The sequence below is a fragment of the Cuculus canorus genome, chromosome 4 (genome assembly GCF_017976375.1).
Source record: "Cuculus canorus isolate bCucCan1 chromosome 4, bCucCan1.pri, whole genome shotgun sequence".
NCBI classification, from domain to species: domain Eukaryota; kingdom Metazoa; phylum Chordata; class Aves; order Cuculiformes; family Cuculidae; genus Cuculus; species Cuculus canorus.
The window spans coordinates 20,546,025-20,566,465 of record NC_071404.1 but is presented as its reverse complement, the minus strand read 5'-3'; the positions used below and the strand labels follow the sequence as shown (position 1 = coordinate 20,566,465).

At 36.8% G+C, this 20,441-nt stretch overlaps 1 protein-coding gene across 1 annotated transcript; it reads right to left on the bottom strand.

Annotated features, from left to right (window-relative positions):
• Positions 1-74: 74 nt before the first annotated feature.
• On the bottom strand, positions 75-18,791 carry PI4K2B (phosphatidylinositol 4-kinase type 2 beta). The gene is made up of 10 exons (XM_054066062.1): positions 18,554-18,791; positions 14,543-14,700; positions 9,785-9,985; positions 9,154-9,285; positions 7,661-7,814; positions 6,827-6,894; positions 6,239-6,338; positions 5,150-5,283; positions 4,020-4,079; positions 75-1,499 (listed from the first exon to the last, which is right to left on the bottom strand). The coding sequence occupies exons 1-10, from the start codon at positions 18,756-18,758 to the stop codon at positions 1,326-1,328; spliced, it is 1,386 nt and encodes a 461-aa protein (XP_053922037.1). The 5' UTR covers positions 18,759-18,791; the 3' UTR covers positions 75-1,325.
• Positions 18,792-20,441: the final 1,650 nt, after the last annotated feature.

Genomic DNA, 20,441 nt, shown 5'->3' with positions numbered 1-20,441 from the left:
ACAGTTAAGGCTTAAGTGTTTCGGTTGATGGTGAATTCCTGACATGCTACAGTCACATTTACAGCCACTCAGAATTATATAAAATACAGGCATTTTATTTTTTTTTTTTTTGAGCTCAACAGTATTGCTTAGAATTACAGAATACAGCAATGTTGGAAACACTGGAGTTTTCACAGAAGCAGCAATTTTTAGCCGATCCCTAAACTGTCCAGAAAATCACTAAAAAAATATTACATAAGACAGACCTAGGAATGCGACTGTCAAGTCTTAATCCACGTAACTCCAACATAAATGCAAATGGCAAATTATGAGTATGACATTGTTAAGGGCACAACCATAAATCTCTGTGCTCTATGTGTTACAGTATTTTTCCCTGCAATCAAAACATAACCGTGTGTTTAGATGAAATCTAGAAGGCAGACTGGCTTCATAATGGGTACAACACCGCTTCTGTCATTAACAGTGCAGAACCACTTTGGTGACTGATGAACACATTTATAAGAGTATGGCAAAACAAACCTGTAACAACATGGTGCAAATCTTCCCATTGTGATGGATCTATAAACAAATACCACGGTTTTTCATACACATGCTTAAACACACGAATTCTAAAAGCTACAGGTGAAATTTTAACCTCCAAAACGTACCCGCAGCCTGTACTGTCACAGTAGGAACTGTGTGAACTTCCTTCTGTTGAATTCCTCTGTAATACAACTATTTAACTATTTTTTGGTCCCCATGTGCAAAAAAACCTACCAGGAGTACATATCCCTTCTCCCTTTCTTTCACTTGTTTGTCCAAGACAGATTGATTTTACTTTTTAGCTTTCTTTCTTAGTGCATGACTTTTCAAGTAACAAGCCTATGAAAACCTATAAGCAGCTTAAAATATCAGGAAGAAATTCAAAGGAGCATTTTCACAATCAAATATAACATTCTGGACTTTTGGTTTTTAAAGATCATATAAAAAGAAATTGGTAGCGTATAGGTTCACATTTATATTAAACAAAAAGAATTCCTGTTCTATTCAAAAGTATTTTCTCAGCATATGCAAACTGCGTATCTTCACTTATTCAGAAGATGTGAATTTAGCCTATAAAAATACAATATGGACAAGTTCTAATTATTCCCTGACATAGGAATTCACAACTGAGATAAAAATTGTAAACTTTTATTACATTCAAAATACATTTAAGTCTTTAGAATTTAAGTTCTGAGGTGTCAGCAGTCAGAGGTCTTGGAACACAGCAGGAATATGAAGAGCCTCTGCACAGAAGTAGCCTTCTGAAGTTAAGAGAAACTTACTCTTCCCACATATTTTTGTTGCTACCAGGAAGAAAAGAAAGGCTTCCTGCTATGAAAGGTCTGTGTGAATGCATTACTCAGATGAACAATTCGGCCCTGACTTCCAGTGCTACTTCGTTCCACAATCACACGTGGCATCTGAACAAGCTGAATGGGACTCTTCTCATCCTTTAATGCCTGAGTAAGATTTAGTATCTAAAATAGGAAAAAGAAGGTAAGGTGAGAGCACACTAATAAAACCATGGCTTGTAAATATAGATGCAATTCTTAAATCAGTTCTGCAGAGGACTGCTCTGTCAAATTATGTTTTAAAGATACTCTTCTGCAAGGAGAGATATTTCATTTATTTGGTAATGTTATGATACCCTACCACTATCTGACCACCCTTCTGTTCTCAAGTATTTCATGAAATCATTTCCCAATTTTTGGAAAATGTTAGAGACAAAAATTTAAGAACATTTTACATTTGGCTCTTAAGAGCATCGCAGCTTTAATAAAAAAATAACCAACCACACTACAAGAAAGCAATCAACATGTATTTAACACAGGATCTCCCAGTTCAGCTACAAGTTTTTTTCGTATCAGAAGATATGAAGCCATATTATTAACCCACACCAAAGCCAGTGCCAAGATCCAAATTCAGCCCTCAACTCCCAGCAGTTCCTCCTTCTGAAACTTCAATGCTCATTAACTGCCCTGATAATTTACTCCATGTTCGATGTTATCCCGCTGAAAGCTGAGGCAAGTATGCAATTTCATCCTGGTGACACACTTGCATTATCCTTAATATAAAGCCTTTTCTTCCTCCTGCACAATGCCCTTTCTTTGCACACTTACTGATCCCCTGCTCATACCACACTTTCACAGCTAAAGGACTGTGTCAGATAAAAGTCTTTTGCATGGTTTACTGCAATTTTGCTCTTCCAGCGACTCCACCTGACATTTTCATTTTCTAAGCTCTAAGGCAATTCCTTGTAGATCTGTATGACTTGGTTGCTTAGTCGCTAGATTCTTCTGAGAACAGTTTATCTTGGGTTCAAAACTCTTCCTAATATCTTTCCCCGCCTGCTTCACAAAACTATGCTTCTAACAACTTTTGGTACCTTAGATTTAAAGATCTTGCCTCTTATGTGCAAGAGCTATTTCTCTTCAGCCTTCTTGTCTTTATTTTCTAATTCTTAAAGTTATCATTTTTAAGGATATATTTACAGACTTTTGGCTGTCCTGCAAATTAATCTTAACTAAATTAATCCATGACCATCTGATCTAGGTATCTAGATATCCAACTGTTCTATAATGCCCTTGTAACATACATCAGTTTTACACCAAGAGCAAGTCTAAAATTAGTGCTAAAAGTTATCATTTGCTTATGTTTTCCAAATCACATCCAAGAGTAACTCATATCTGCATTTCTTCCCTAAATCTATGCCTGAAAACCTGATATCTCCCACAGAAAAACACAGTCTTGTACAGCTAGAGAGAGATTTAAAAAAAAAAAAAGTAAATAAAGGGTGCAAAGAAAGGAGCCAGACATGGCCTTTATGGTGGGAAATAAATTGAGACAATCTTACCTAGATCCCTCTCAATTACGTAGGTCAAGCTTTTTTCCTAAAGATTTTTGTTAAATAACAGATTCCCTGTAGCCAATTGTGTCATCACAAAAAAGCTACTTAACTCTGCTTAAGACAGATGAATACTTCAGAAATGACCTTCCAGTGACTGCACAAACTTATCAGAGAAGTTATTTTAGACTACCTGCTTTTGTTCAATTTAATAAATAAGGCTTGCAGGCTTTTAGCCACCATCCATAACTAATGTTAACTGGGATTATTGTCTGACTAATCAGAGCCGCAGTCCTGTGGAAGGTACTTCTTGATAAAAGAAACTACAGAGAAAGGTCAGACAAAGCCAGTGACTTCCTGTCTTTATACTATCCATGTTGAATTTATGAACACAAAAGTCACTTTGGATAAGTTCAGGGCAAATGGGACTATTAATTTTCCTTGTCCAATTCCCTTGCGTGTTTGCACATCACTATTCTACGCCTACAGTGAATTAAATAATTATTCTTAGCTAAGCCTTGTTTTTCCAGTGTATCACACCGGTCTTGGATTTTAAAATAGCAAGATAGAGAAATCTTTCTCCTCTCGTTTCAGTATTAAACCCCCCAACACTTAATTATCATAAAATTTCTAATTTGAAAATGGCTGGATTGGTTCCGAAAATGGTTCCAACATACACTAGGATAAAGAAAACCTTATTACCTAATATTGCTTCCTTGCAAGAGTTATCTCAATGATGAAGGTAACGTTCCAAAACAAAGTCACATTTATTGCAATAACATAAAATTACCCACCAAATTTTCCATCCAAGTTTACGATGCTTCTCCAGTGTTTCATTTTTAAAATACTTAATATGTATATATTTTTATAAAGTCCTCCCCATCCCCCACAAAACACAATAAAACCCAATTATATGATTTAAGAAAATATTCTTCTATAAAAAAATAAATAAGTTGGTACACATTTTCTGCCATCTAATCTATATGCAAATAAGAACAAACCAGAAAGAAATCTAGTCTTCTCAGGGGGAAAATACCTTAAATTGTCTTTCAGTTCAATATGAGTCAGTTTTCGTTGCTATTAAAAAAAAAACCCAACTAAGAAGTGATGTCAAATTGAATACATAAATAAAAATGTAAAAAAGCACTCTTACCTGCCCCCTCATAACAGACATTTGGTTTTCAAATGTAGCCTTGTCAAATCCTTTATCAGTCTTTATTGAAGAAAACAAATAGTTATTACAGGAAACTATCCATTTATTTTTAGCTATAGTTGTCAATTTCATAACACCCACAGTCATGTTTACAAACATTATAACAACTTTTGAAAGCTCCAAATAGTCATAGTATGGCCCACAAAAAAGGTCTATTTATTACAGCAAGTTCACATACATGAAAATGAAGGATGTTCCACATCATAAAATTAAAGTATGTCAGTGGATACCACATTGTATGGTGGTATTAAACCTACCTACCAAAGCCCTGACATTACACCACTCTCTCACCTTTACTCTGGCAAAAGAATCCTTCCTTCTTCAAATTTGTTAAATACTTCAACTTCCACTGAGTTTAACAGACAACCCAGAATCACTTTGAGCATAACACAGTCAAAGATCAAATACTGCAAGTGTGCCTCAGGATCTAGTTTTGACTTTGCAGCTGCGTTTTCATTAAAAGTTTTAAATTTCCGTTTCTTTCCATCCTGATCATCTGGATTATTTCACTTGAACACCTGACAAAATTGTTTATGGAATGTTTTAGGGAAGGAAGCGCTTCTTCACATCTCAATATTGTAGCACAGTTTCAGCATCTTTAAAATAAGTTTGACTTTCTTTAAAAATGGTCACGATTTCAGCATCAACTTCACACAATATATGTAGGGCAAACTAAGTATAGGAAAGGTATGCAGGTGTTTTAAGTTACATTAAATACACAGCTTCCTCAGGTTGCTACAGGTTATCTTAAGGGTGTACATGCCACGCAGATATGTTAAATGGAGTTTTTACACAGATTTGTGCTATAAATGTAAACTAGCTTTAACTGATTACGTGTAACATACATAAAAGGTAATTATGTTCTCAGATAAGCTATTATCAATCAGCCACATTAGTGAACAGTTTCCTCTTAATTATAAAACCCTTCCTACCATGCCAGTGTAAAAGCTACAATAGCACAGTATCATTCACACCATACAGAAGCCAAATTCATAGAGAAAAAACATCTAACTCTTACATTACAAGTATTAGATATTTCAGTAATCAATTCAAAGGAGGACTCGAATCACCTTAAATAGTTCATAAAGATCTTCACAAAGATCCTGTACAAAGTTCATATCAGAAATGCGAGGAAGTACTAAGTCTCTGGTCTCCTGAGAGAAAGGAACTTTTGCTTGAGACAGCCAAGCCCAATGAAAGGGATCTAATGCAGAAAAACAGTACATTTACTGATTAACATCAAGCAAATATTAAATTCTCCAGTGCTTACCACTGATACAACACTGTGCTGCCTACTAGCAGGTCGCAGTAACACACCATTTTTCACAGTTTTGTCTCATATACCTCTTTCAGCTACAGTTACAAAAGCAGCTTTACAGCTACTCAGCCTTTTTTCCAAACAGTGAAAATATATTTTAAGTAATAAATATTTAGTTGAAGCAAGAAGTAAAAAAGGTACATAAATGAAATGCTGAAAGCAACAGCAGAGGCCTGCTCCTAGTTTAGTAATGCAGTTTCCTTTGGGGTTAAATAATGGCTGCAATCAAACAGAAATATTTCAAATGTTTGACTCATGGAAGAATTAACAAAAAAGTAGCTACTATTTTTTAATAAGTTTTTTTTTGTTTATTAAAATGCCTTCTAAGCATGCTGAGAAAAACTTTTTTAACTTTTCATCTAATTGCTATTAAAGAGCTTTTTCAATATATATTGTAAGAGTAAATATCACCAGATGTTAAACAAGACACCAAATGGTTTCCATTGCAGGATCTAAGGAACACCACTAGCAGCAGGTCACCCACTGAACTTGAACCCAGCTCACGCTCACAGTGCTTGGAGTCTGGCACAGTCCAGCCAGTTTTCCACCACTTTACAGTCTAGTCAGTTCATAGCTCATATTTGACTACAAGAATACTGTGACAGACCATACAAGGCCTCACAAAAATCAAGGGTAAAAAATACAAACAAGGATTAAATCACATATGCCTTTGCAAAAATGGCATTTGTTGTATCTTTCTGAAGAAGAGTACTTTATTTAAAAATTCAACACATAATTAGTGATGATTTCTTAGTTTGCTACCACAACACCACAAATCAAAAAATACTCATTCAGAATTTACTCTCCCAAAAGGAACATGATTGAAGAATGTGATACTTACATGCCCTCCACTCATCAGGATGCTTAAAGGGAAATGCTAAACCATTGTCAATTGCAGCAATTTTAATAGCAGGCTCTTTAGGTGTAGTCCAATGCTTATCCTATGGAAGGAATATTTTAAAAGTCAGTAATACATGCTTACAAAAATAGTGAAATACATTAAAAATACTAAATAAAATACTTTAGTTTCACTGCTCAAAGTTACTTTAACCAGTACAAAGGAACATCCACAAAAAACTTCAGCACATAATTCATAATCTGCCACCATTAAAAAGAAGCCCTTCCCCCATATACAACATAAGCAGATCACAAACAGCTGAGGAAACATGCTTGAGCAACAGTGGGTAGTTTTATTATTAAAGCCCAAGCTAATAAAGAAAAAATACAGAACAAAAAAAACCCAAAACGTCTAGCACTGTTCTATCCCAACTAGTCTAATCAAAATAGCTTTTGCCTAGAATGACTAGCAGTTATGATATTTCTCAAGACCTTGCACCAGGGTTAGAGCTATGCACTTAAGCCGTTGCAAGACTAAGTTATAAAGCTAAACAACTCCTAGAACATAAGTTTCAGAGTGCAATTTTCTTACCTTATCTGATAAATCAAGTCCACCGTCTTGCTTTTCATACCTGACTAACCAGTTATCATTTCCTCTGTCTTTAAATAGGAAAAGACATGTCACATGTCATTTATAACGAAATCATAATCTACAATGTTATACAATGACTAATATTGGACATTGGGAATTAACCAAAGGAGTTGGGCAAAACAGCTCAAAAAGTTTTTCCATCATAATGTGTGTTTTACCTTTACTTAAACGTTTGAGGCAACCCATTTTCTGGCAAGTATTTCAAATATAAAACTGCCTTCAGGCTCTGGAGGAAGTAAATCACCTAAATAGCTAACAGAAGGATCCTAGCTTCTGAGTGAAATAATAATGCAGGAGAACTGAGAGATACACATCATTGTTCTGCTTCACTACTAGATCACAATGAATATGAACTATTTTGCATTCGATGCAAAACTGTGCTGTTATTGGCTACAGCTTAGCATAAAAGGAATGGTAGTCATGTCTTTTCTTATGTTTCCTGAAACCCCACCATTCATTATCCTAAACAGGGGACGCAGACAGTAGCTTACTGACAGAATTAAAGCATACTAGAAGTACTTGTTCTTGAATTCTTATGTTCTTTAAAAATATCAAGTATCATCCAAAAAGGATTGTTTAAATTTTTTCATATCGCAATATTTAATGTTGGGACCCAAAGTAAATTTTTTGAAGTTTAAAATGCAACATTCTGGCCTCAAATTGTCAGAGAAGTATCTGAAGCATATTAAAGTCTTCAGCAGCAGCTTTCAGCCAGCAACGCTTACCATTTCTGTTTTACAAAAGTAGACAGATACTGAAGTCACTAACAAATACCTGTATTTCTGATGACATAATCCAAGATAACCAATCTTTCAAACTGTGCCTGGAATTCTTTCCTTGTGTTCTCGGGTAAAGGATCAGTTTCAAACTTCCTGAGCCAGTAATCAGCTTCTTTATAACCTTCAACAAACAGCTGGAAGGAGCCAACCTGAAACATGAAGAAACTGCATTTGGAAAATGCACTTTGCTAAGTCACAAAACTAATCTTAATGTTAACATAAAAACTGATTACACAGTCTCCAAGTTCAGAACACAGGGCATATTACACTAAAAAAAAATAATAAGTAGCTTCTCTGTAATTCCTAAATTCTAAAAAAGATAAAATCACAAGGGCTTTTTCTAAGGTTTTCAGTAGTTTGGGTTTTTTTAAAAATGCTTAAGCACTCACTGAGGCTATCATGAATAAAACTTAGCTCAACATAAATGAACAGTCAGTATTATTAGCAATATTTGAAACAAAGAGAAGTAACATCTGTTCTTTTTCACTGGAAACACTTGGTTGAAACACTTGGTTCATTAGTTCCTAAGAACCTCACTAAAAGTTACATGAGAAATTATCCTTCTCTCTGAAAATCTGGTATGTTTTGTTGATGAGAACAGCAGCATTAACTATTTTTTCCAGACACACTTTTTGCATGCAAGTGCCCAAAATACATTTCCCAGACAAGTCCAACAAAAAAACCCCTCAGATGGCTTTGGCTCCACGGGTAGCCAACAGGTGCTCAAGATTAAAATTCAAAGAGAACTCCAGAAGTGCAAACAGATGCACACGTGCAGAGACATGGATAAACAGGTAGAATGTGGAATAGCCATGCTGATACAAGGTTGCATAACATATGTCACATGGATCAAAATTGCTGGGAGCTGACAAGTGGATTACCCAAACGATACCTAACCTGTGTTTTAAAAGTTTAGAAGAACACTGTGGTGATAATTTTGGGGACAGAATAAGGCTCGTTAGTCAAGAAAGATGTGAGGTTTTAGCCAGTGGAGTACTGCACACAAGAGAAAAAGAATGTAGGATGAACACTACAGTAGGAAACCTAAAAGAAAAAACAAACAACAGAAGGGTAAAAAAGTAAAGAATTAGGAAAAATGAAAAAAAATAGATGAATTACAGGAGAGAAACAATTAACCAATATAAAAACACAACACTGAAGGGAAATGTGCTAAAGAGTCAAGAAAAAGAAAACAAAACCTGAGAGGTACATAATTTTAACATGCTTCCTCTCCAGCAGAAAGCTGGACTGCAGCCTAATAACCTTGCCACTTTTTGTATCATAGTTCAAACACCAGAAAAATGTAACAGAGTGGACAGATTTTATGTAGACACTGTCATATTTATCAAGGAACAGTCATTCAGAGATAAGTTTCCAACAAACAATAAGGTTTTTCTTCTACAGTTGAAGTTACCTACCAATATTTTTTTTTCAATTCCAAGTCCTATATAAGAAGCAGGAAATGCACAAATCACTTCTTCACCTTACCTTAGGAGGTAGTCCAATTCGATTAAATTTTTTAGCAACGTTTGGCACTTTCTCTAAAGCATATTTTTTTCCTCTTGACTTTGCACGATCTATTGCACTGTAATTAAAGGTCTCGCTGACAAGCCAGACAACCTTAAAATACGAAAGTTAAAAACACAGCTCAGAATTTATTTCAATTATAGATTTACGGTACATTTTATTCTTAGTTGTCAAAAAAAGCAAAAAGGAGCATGAGGTATTTTCAACAAGCAAATTTTATATGAAAAGGTAAATACTTGCTATTTTACATATCTCAGAAATGTGGCAAAAGTCTTAAGTGGGAATTTTTAGATGTTATGTTTGGAATTTTGATTCAGTGAAAACATGAGGCACAAAATTTCAGAAAGTGCTAGAAACTGAAGTGGTTCCAAAGAAGAGATTCATTTCAGATCACAAACTTATCCTTTAAAACAAAAATCACAATCACCATTTCTACACCAAACCCATTGTGCCTTTGGACTTGGAATAGTTTATAAATTACTTAGAGATAACACATGATATAAAAGCATGTCTCCACAACTATAGTCCAGAGACTGACAAGTCTGTCACTATTTAACCTTTGCATTATTAGTGTATGTGTTTTAACTTTCACCTTAGTTTTAGGTACAACTCCTAGCCCCAGCTTGTCGTCCACAAGATAGGCACCAGCTTCAGACAGGTATCCCTGATTTGGAACAAGGCAGCCTCTGCCAAAGCAGCAAGGACAACAAACTTTGTGAAAATATTTGGTCCATTTGGGATTTAGATGTCCGTAAGGCTCTTCAGATTTTGGTTTGAACACTCCAATAATTTTCTAGGAAAAAAATATGAAGTATGAATGCTTTGAATTGCAAAAGATGAAAATTATTTTGAAAATTAGTTACTTGCAGGCATTGGTTAGATAAGATACATTGCTAATTACAATTCTCTTTTTAGATGATGAAGTAATAAAAATAACAAAATTGTATTCCAAATAAATTTATCATCAAATGCTTGGCTAGAAGTAGCACAAACTGAAAAAATCAAACCAGATAACATTTACTAGTTTTCCAAAATTAAAGAGGACTGCATCTTAGCATATATATTTTTTTAATATTCTAATTTTTTAAAAAATTCGTTTTCAGCCCTCTAATTAACTCTTTGACAAGATAATTCAAACAGAGACATAATAGTTTCAGGAAAGTGATAAACATACAGAGTGCTAATAATCAAATGTTACCTGTTGTCTTTTACATCTATTTTATTACTTTAGTTTAGAATGGATCAAAATGTTCTCCACTTTACAATTCCAAAGAGTGGTGTGGTTTACCACTGCCGTAGACTACTCAACTCAAAGCTGACAATGGCTCACACTATGAGCCAACATTTACATTGGAGACATGTAGTAAAGCTTAAAAGTACTTAAGATTACTATGTCCAATTTTCGACTCTCTAATAAATCTGTTAAACTAGAGAAAGTTGAAAAAAAAATGAGAATAAGCACAAAAAAATGTGAATGGTGAAAGACTGTATGAACAGGATCATTTAGCCTAAGAGAAAATGGGGCACAATGAACTGTGTAGTAGGTTGTTAGTGAGAAAAAAGGAACAACACATTTACTGTTAAAGAGCCAAGAAATGATAGGCTTAAATCCCAGCAGACAAGTTACAAAAAAACTTCCCTTTTGCTCCTTCAGAGTGGCTCAAGACTGGAACAGACTGCCAGGCTATGGAATCTCCAAAACACAATGCTACTAACAAGTGACTTTAGTCATTCATCAGAATCACATTTGAGACAATCCTGCTCCACCACATAGGCATTAAATAAGTGATCTCTCAAGTTGCCTCCTACATGTGATTCTGTATTTGTTAACCTCAAACCACAAGATTATTATCACACTAAAATATACAACCGTCCAATTATCTGTGAAAAACTTCAGCCTAGTGCATACAGTTAATATAATGACTCTTCTACAGCTCTACTGGAATGCTGTAGAAATGCTGTGTCATCATTCTTTCTCACAGGACCATGGTAAGTAAATAAAACTCTTATCTAATAAATATTTAAGAGCAACTGTTTAAGAAACTTTTGCACATATTAGTACTTTCCTGAATCCCTATCAAAACAAGTTAGCATCTCAATAAGCTAAACACTGCCTGTTGTTGCACCAACACTCAGCTGATGCACGCTCAAGTCAGAAACAAGCTTGCTGTCAGTCAGAAACTAGCTCTGCTTCAGTAACTGCTGATACAGCTGGATTAGGGACAGGACCTGACTAGTTGTTCTAGTTTCTAGGGAACTTTCACCCACTTTATCCAAGACAATTTAGCTAGTCCAAGATCATGCAAGACTAACTACAGAGAACTTATTTCATTCAGTTTGTAAACATACTACACAAGACACCCAGGCATTAGTAGCATCACCTGTCTTGTCTATTTTGATTCATTCCCATCTACTACCACAAGAAATAAGTTATGAGATATCACTATATGCATTCATCCTATAAAATGAAATTTCCTATTGACAGGAGCACTAAAGAAACTGATGAAAATTCTGGTTTTCCATATGCTGTTATCTGTGACTCAAAGATTCAAAATGATAAGCAAGTTCTCTGCAGCTGCACAGACATTCAATGTAGACTTCCAAAAAAGTTTGTATATAATAAATATTCTATGCAACATGAAAGGCTGGATGTTCCCTGAACACTTAACTTTTTTTTTTTTAAATGACAACACATGCTAAGCCATTAAAAATCTATTTTCTGAATTACTCTTTGGATAATATTTCCTACAAACTGTCCATTCTAAAAAGGAGTTAGCTTATTCCATTGCTCACCTGGACCGCACTGTGTTATACTATCCAATGTAGATATGGCTTTTCACGTTAGAACCTTGCTAAATTTTGTAAAGCCACTGCTGCTGAGGACCAGTGTGGAACAAAGATATATATGCAGGCAACCTACCAAGGCCAGTCTTAATTTTGCAAGTCAATATTTTTTTCTGACTGACTCCGTTGGCATTACCAATTAGCTGATAGCTAAGCTGTCAAAAACATGTTGCAGGACATTTCATAACAGACACAGTTTCTTTTACTTTATTGGTTACAGAATGAACAACCAAGGCAGAAACATTCAGTGCTTCAGCAGCAGTGCTGTGCAAGTGCTGAACTGCTTCATATCAGTATTCAACTGTGCCAAGAAATGCAAAAAGTCAATTATTTTAAATAGTTTTAGTTCTTTCTTTCCAACAGATCCAAATCAGTGAATAAGATATCCTAATGCAAACAGGTCATTTACCTGTAACTCGCTATTACTGTGGATAAACAACTCAGAAGCTGACCAGTAAGAAGGCTTAACCCATCTTTAATAAGCTCTTTCACAGCACAAGAAAGAGGAGATTACTCAAGAATAGCAGAAAGCAAGTCACAAAACTGGTCTGAAGCAAAATGATGCAACAGCTATTAGAGAGGATATGAAATCCATTCTACAAATGGGAGTTGCACTGTCGACAAACTGCAGTTTTATAAGACCTTTAATATAGATAACGAAATCAGATAAGCTCTAAATTTACCACATAGACTAAAAGCACAACTCAAAGTCAGCTAGGAGCACAGTATCTCTATTCTCTCAGTCTCACACTGGCAAATACTTTCATATTTTGCAACGAAATTTTTCTGGCCCAAATAAAAAGTATTAGTGGTGGTTTAGTTTTTATTCCTCCTAAATAATTACATTCAAATCCATGAACTGTCTGAAGCTAGAGGTCAAGTCACTACTAGGAACTTAACTAGGAACAAACCAAACACTTTTCTGTGAAACAGAAGTAAAAATAACAAGAAAAATCACCGGGTGCTCCATCCAAGATGCTATGGTTACAAAAGGAATATATAAGTACTCTCTCAGTAGACCCAGGGCACAGTGAGTCTCACAGGCGTTTGCTAGTCACCAAAAAAACTCTCCAAAATCAGTCTGGAGAGGCTTCAGACAAAACAGATTTGCACATACAGAAGCCCAGAATAAGTATGATTTACTTTCTAGTAATATCTCTACTAATTTATTAAGAATAAAAGCTCTTGATTGCACAGCATTAAGAAAAACTCCAAAACATAAATTAAACAATTTTAAAGCACTTTTAGCAGAACACTGTAGAACACTCTTTAGATACATCTCGTGTTGAATTATTGAAAAAGTATTGATTTAAACTAGTATTTAGTTACTCAGTTTTTCCTATTACACATTAACTAAAATATAATCCTAATCTAAACTACCTCTTTAAAAATCACTGTAAAGTTTGACTATGTATATACAAGCATACAACCAGAAAACCTACAAAGAACTAAACTACAAGTAGGGAAGTGACCTCAAGTTTAAAAAGTCTGCTGAAACTTTGAACAGGTTTTCATATTAACAGCATTATACACGACAGCAAGAATCCCACAAAGTGATTAGAGAACAAATTATAGGTTTTGAAAGCCTAGGCACTTAAAGAGTTACAATTTCCATAGCCAACAGGGATCTTTAGAATTAATGAACACCTACATCCACCTAAGATCAGAAGACTGCTGACTGAGCTTAAAATAAAATCAGATATGACAATTTAACAAAGATGTGAGGGTTGGGAGTCATCTTTTTTGGAACAGGTCACTAAACAAAGTATTTCTGATTTATAGAAAACAATGCAAAAGTACACCAGAAACATCATTTATCTTACTAAACAATGCTGCCCAAATGTTACTGCTCAAGCAAGATATTCACATAACTCTTAATTTTCTGTCTGAAACTAACTTTAGGACACCTCTTTGATAATCATGATTCAAGGTACCATGCACTACTAACAGAGGGAAAGCCAAGTCTTCAAGTTAAGATTCAGCTGATAAGTAAAAAGGTAGTTTTGTTGCTATCACTCTTCTTTCTTGCCTGTCTACCAATCATATAGGAGGAGACATGACCTAAAAGGCCACCTTAAAATGAAAGAGATAAAAATATAAGAGGCTTGTATAAAGAAACCTAAACAGTATCCAAATCAGAAGCTCAGTTGTGTCAAAAATCAACTAAAACACACAAAGAACAAAACATCAGATTCTGCACACAGGAATTCCTGAACTGTTTGCATATATTTAAAGAGATCTTTTTATTTTCTCCATATTTCTTCGGTGCAGATCATTCAAAACACGCTAAAACTGCAACAGAGAAATAATCACTACTTTGGCTTAGCTTATGCTGCAAAACAGAAATCCGAGTTCTACTTGTGTTGATTTTCCCAATGTAGAATTTTGGCATACCATAAATTATTAAACAACTTATTTAAATGAATTTTCATCTTAATAGAATTTTAAAATTTCCATTTTAAACTCACTGCTGATAGCATCTCTGACTTTGAGGTAACATGCTCACCCCTTTTGGATCCTTGGCAAAGTAACTCCCACTGGATCCTTGAGAGATTCTTTCTGGAAAAACTCCACACTCTATGGCATGTTCTGCTCTCAAAATAATTTCGGCAAATTCTGGATCATCTAAAAATATATTCATATCAGCAGTGTGTCCTGTATGCCCTGAAAAATAAGAAAACAAGCAATCTTAAGTGTAATTTGTACTACGAATTACAACATCAGCAAATACACTGAAAAGCTAACAGCCTTCCCTGTTAATGCCCATTCAGCTGCAGGCTGAAAAATCCAGTCCATTAAAGCAATGCAAGTTTTCTCATCAATTTATCTGTGTCTAATCAACCCTTTTTTTAAAGTAAACCAGCCGGATCTACAACTAAATTGAAACTACCACTGCTAAGTGTTTATACTTTCCAAGGATTTTTTATTCACATGAGGAAGCCTATAAGAAAAAAATCCCTTAAAAATCATATCTGTAAAAAAATGCTTAAGATTTCACATGCCATTTTAATTAAGATGTTTGTGTCCTTTTGTAGAGAAAGGTACCCGAGAATATACTGTCCACTACCTACTATCAGAATGGTATCCTACCAATCAATTAACAGCTTGGCTAATGTGTTCACTATCTGCCAAGACACGAGGTTACAATCCATTACATGTAGCACTGAGAAGTGGCATCAATATCCCAGTGAAGTTCTTTGTCCCAACATTAAAATACTGTCAAGTACCTGTAGAAATCATTTGCACACTGAACAAAAGATCAGCCCCACGCAAGCATTTATGCAAACTCTATGCAAACAAAGAAAAACCACTAGAAAAGCAGGTGACGTGGTAATACATATGATGCTCTTTAAACTTCTTCAAATTATTTCTCTGCAAGTTTTGAAACTATACATTTTTATAACTTACTTTCAAGTCTAGGATTATTCCACATTCTTACTGACTGCATTTTAATGGGTCTGTGCATTAGGACTCATTCCTGCATTAAGAACCAGCTACATTATTCTAAATTAAACATTCACTGATAAAGTTGCCTTGTTCCCATTTCAGCACTTGAACAAATGCAAGCTAAAACACACATTCTTCTGGAAAGACAACTGACAGAATACATTCAGAAAAGATACTTCTAAACAGCTTGTGGATAACCAAATAAATCAAAAATAAAAATCTTGAGGCTTTGGAACACATTTTTGTAGCACAGGACATTCCTTGAAGTTCTCTAGAACATAACCACTTGTTTGCATGAACCACTCACAAATAATAATGTTGCTTCCAAACAAAAAAGAACTAAAAAGCATGAAACGTGGGAAAATCTCAGTATAAGTTGGCAAAGGGAAGAGTAGCCTTAAAATGATTCCAGCTCGTTCTTAAGGATCAAAAACTACAACCCATGGCATCAGAATCTGTTAGACTACTTGGACAAACTTTCTGCAATACACTACAGCTTCATTTTAAGACCTTTACTGGGACTGTCAGGGACAATGAATAAATTGCATTTCCTAAGATTCTGCCACCAAGAGAAAGGGTTCCACGATTTCTTTGTCACGCAATACTTACGGTAGTTTGGGAAATAAACAAAAAAAACCACACAATACACTTACTTTTGTGGGAAAAGTCACTAAGTCAGTGGTTCTTATTCCATAGATAAGCCTCAACTATCTCTACGTAAGAAACATCATATCACACAGCTGAGCTATGACTACTCTTTATCTTAGTGAGGGCAAAGTCAAGTTTGTGCACTATACTGCTCCCAAACAAAATGCAACATCCATATCAAGTGGCGCTGCACATTAATCTTCCAGATGAAGACGACCTACAGATCAACTTTCTATCACAGGGACTAAAGTTGTCTACGCAGAAGACAACTTTTTTACAGGTCAGTTTTTAATTTCTGTGCATTCATCCCAGAATTGAAAGCCATAAGTAGACTGTCTTGAGGAAGTCTGTCAACCATGTCTTCTCTAAGATGAAAGGTAAGTAGAGGAAAAAGAGAAATTCAATTAAAATCAATTTAAAAACAAATACACCACATCATGCTGTATGCTCAAAGAAGAAGAGAAAAATAATTTTTGAAACATACGATTTGTTCATTATTGCTACTACGCTGCTAGAAAACCTGCTGTTGCCACAGCAATGCAGCCATACAAAAACATACAGGCTGAAAACACGGAAACCGGCAATTGTAAGAATTGTCTTTTGGTTTACAGCAACATTCTCTGTAAGAAAATAAGCCATTTTAATTGAATCTAGTATTTGATGAATGTGGTAAGATTTTTGGAGTTGGTTTCTTCCTCAAAAATTATTTTAATCAAGTTCCCCAATGTGAAAGCATTTTAAGGTCACAACTTACTCCCAGTATAGTCTCTACACTTATAATTATAACCAATCAAGGTTTTTCTTGCAACTACTCTTGAAAATTTCTTTTCTCACTAAACCCCCACTTTGGTGACCAGTGCTCACACACAGAGTCTAACTACCAGGCTCAATAACATTTTCAAATTAATTTGGCCAAGGCCTAAGGCTGGGAAGCTGCTATACCTCAATGATGAGGACCACCAAAGAAGATATGAATGTTATCATCCACATATACCTCAACCTGTTCTTCCATTGAGTTAACATGACACAAGCTAAACTAATCCACTTTGCAAGAGCAACGTATATGAATTCCTTCATATTAAAATACTATTTTAATACTAACATAATTAAACATAGTCCCTTCCATCAGTTCCATCCTTTTCTGTAGACTCATATTCTCACCGTAACTCCATTATGACAACACTCTCCATGCTGAAATAACATCTATGAATAAGATCTGTTGCGCTTTTGTTTCACCTGACACATGGAATAATCCGACACTTTCAAGCATTAGACACAGAAAAAAGGTAAAGACAAAGAAACAAGGGCAAGAGATTAGATGTTTCGATCAATCACAGTTCTGAGATTTTCTTACATGCTTTTGGGGCAGATCTCAAGAAGTAGTCTGTGTTCATCGACCTAATTGCCCCACTAGTGCAAGACCCATGACTCCAGTCTCCACTCAAGCATTCACTACCATGTTTTGCTGGAAACACTGTCTCATTAATGCATCTTAAGCCTTATGGAAATAAGACAGGAAAACGCTAACATTTTAATGGCTAGTTAGCATTACAGATCTGGTTTATGCTTGGGACCTTTCGTTAAAAGATTCTGTTTTTCTGTTTCTTTATGTTTAAATAGTACACTAGCAAAAGCTCTCTGTAGCTACTAAACTAATGTTACTAGCACAACTTATTTTGCTCAAATTGATAGGGCTTTTAATTGGATTTTTTTAATAAGCTGTTGTTAGAGAAGGAACAATTTTTACCAGTCTCTGTCAGGAAACTTGATGGTATAATTACAACAGCAAACACTACTAATTGCTATAAGCCCACAGGCTTCATCAGGAAACCTTTCCTAGATATATACGTACTTACAAAGTTGCACAGAATCAGAAAGCTTAAAAGTCTAAAAGAAAAAAGTAAGCCATAAATAGTGCATAATTTATCATTGTGGCTCAATCTTCAGGATTAGTGACCACGTTTATTCTTATTTTCAAATTCATAACGAAATTTGTGCATTTCTGAATTGTAAATCACATTTCTTTCTCTTTGAATTTCAAAATTACAAAACATGGAAAGCCGATAAATTTCCATGAAAACCAGAACTATGACAGCCGAGCACACATCTAAAACTCTGAACACACGTGACGGTGCGAAGAAGCGAACACATGTTGGGAGCAAAGCACAGAAACCGAGTTTGATCTCGGGTGTCACAAGCAAGGAATTCCCGTAACAGGCGAGACAAACAGAAAGCCTGACAGTTTGCCAAGCGTTCGGTAAGCAGCCATCGGTCCAGCCTGTAAAACACGCAGAGCCCCAAGTTTAACAAAATACGACGGAAACGAGCAAAGCGAAGCCGGACAAGACGGAGAAGGCGGGGCGGTGACAGCGGGGGCTTCGGCGAGGAGCAGCCCCGGGCCCGCAGCCGGCACAGCCCGTACCTGCGGCTCCCGCCCGGCGCCCGCGGCCCGGCGCCCGCAGCAGCGGCTCGTCCTCCCCATCGCCCTCGGGCGCCGAGTCCGAGTCGCACTCCTCGAGCCGCACGGCCGCACCGGGGGAGGCTCGGGCCGGCCGCGGCCCCCAGCGCGGCTCCGCGACGGCGACCAGCAGCCGCTCCTCCGGCCCCTCGGCGCGCCGCTCCGCCATGGGCGCCCGCGGGCTCCGCGCGTCAGGCCACGCCCCCCGCCCGCCTTAAAGGAACCGCGGTCACACCCCCACCCACTTTAAAGGAACAGTAGCCTTAAAAGGGGTGTGGTCACGCCCCCGCGTTAATAGGGACAGCGGCCGCGCCCCCGCCACCATTAAAAGGAGCCGTGGCCACGCCCCCTACCCTCACCTGCCTTAAAGGAGCCGCGGCCCCGCTGCCCACGTAGAACCATAAAATAGCTTGGGTTGGAAGGGATCTTAAAGATCATCCAGTTTCAGCCTCTCTGCCATGGGCAGGGACACCTCTCACTGGATCAGGGGGCTCAAAGCCCCATCTAACCTGGCCTTGAACACCTCCAGGGATAGGGCAGCCACAGCTTCTCTGTGCAACCTGTGCCAGTGCCTCCCCACCCTCAGCATCCCAGGAATCAATGGGAAGGGCTCCAAAGTCTCCCCCAGGGTCAGTACAGCGAGGAGATGGTCCTGGGGGAATCACGGAGTTCGTACTGAAGGAAGGAATAAATCATTAAGAACAATAGTAATAATAAGAATCAAATCTTGGCCAGCTTGCAATAAGAAAGAATGTTATTGTAACAGAAGTTCAGGTTGTTTACTAGTTGAAACAAGGTCAGTCCCACAGCAGGAACAAAGGACAGACCTGAGCTCACCAAGAGGACACAATGAGGAAGGATATAAGATAAAGAGCCTCAGAGGACTCTGAAGACACAAAGGAACTGTGATGTACATTCGAAAGAGGGTGATAAGATTAGATAATGAGTTCTATGTACGTTTAACCAATATTTCCTGAATATATAACCAGTGTTTTCTGGAATCTATATGAATATGAATGTTTAACCAGTATAAAAGTCCTGTAACCAGCCTCAATGGACACACGCGTTATGTGAAATGATTCCCTGTGTGTCTGTCATCATATTAAGCATAAAAGCAATACCTGATTAATAATCAAATTGACATTGAGTTTGGCCTTTTTCATGGCATCAGTACCATGACTTCCCTGCTTGTCTGCCAGCCCCCCCACAACCACAGAATCACTAGGTTGGAAAAGACCTGGATCATCGAGTCCAAACATTCCAGCCCCTAGCTGCTCTCCTTCCCTGTTCTTGACATTGTTCTGCACCAACACAGTCATTTCCAAAAGGAAACCTTAAAACAACGTGAATATATTGTCATTATGTCCATGTTCCCACAACCATCCCATTAATTGGCAGAAAGGGAACACAATCATAATGCCACCGCACTGCATCAGACCTGGACGTGGAGGTCCCCCAGCTCCCTGCAAAGGAGGAGGTTTCCTCGGAACTGTTCACAAAGGCCTCAGTGAAACACAGGGAAAAGGCACGTGCACGAAGTACTTGTATAGAACTGGGATTCTGGATTACACCGGGAGCAAATCAGTTCTCAGCTTACGTAATAACTGCACATATTTATTATTCCCATAATTATTCGTGACATAAGGGTGCATTCTGTACAATACATGGACCACAGAAAGAAAATTACTTTGATTGGTTACTGACAAAACAAAACTGTACTGAAATGTTTGACTTGTGTTTGATTTGTCTCGGGTTACCTGTCAGCCAGTGGACTTCGGAACTAAACTGAGAGTCATTTACTTATGTAACTTTTAATATCTGGATGATATCTGTTCACGTTTGCATTTCCCAT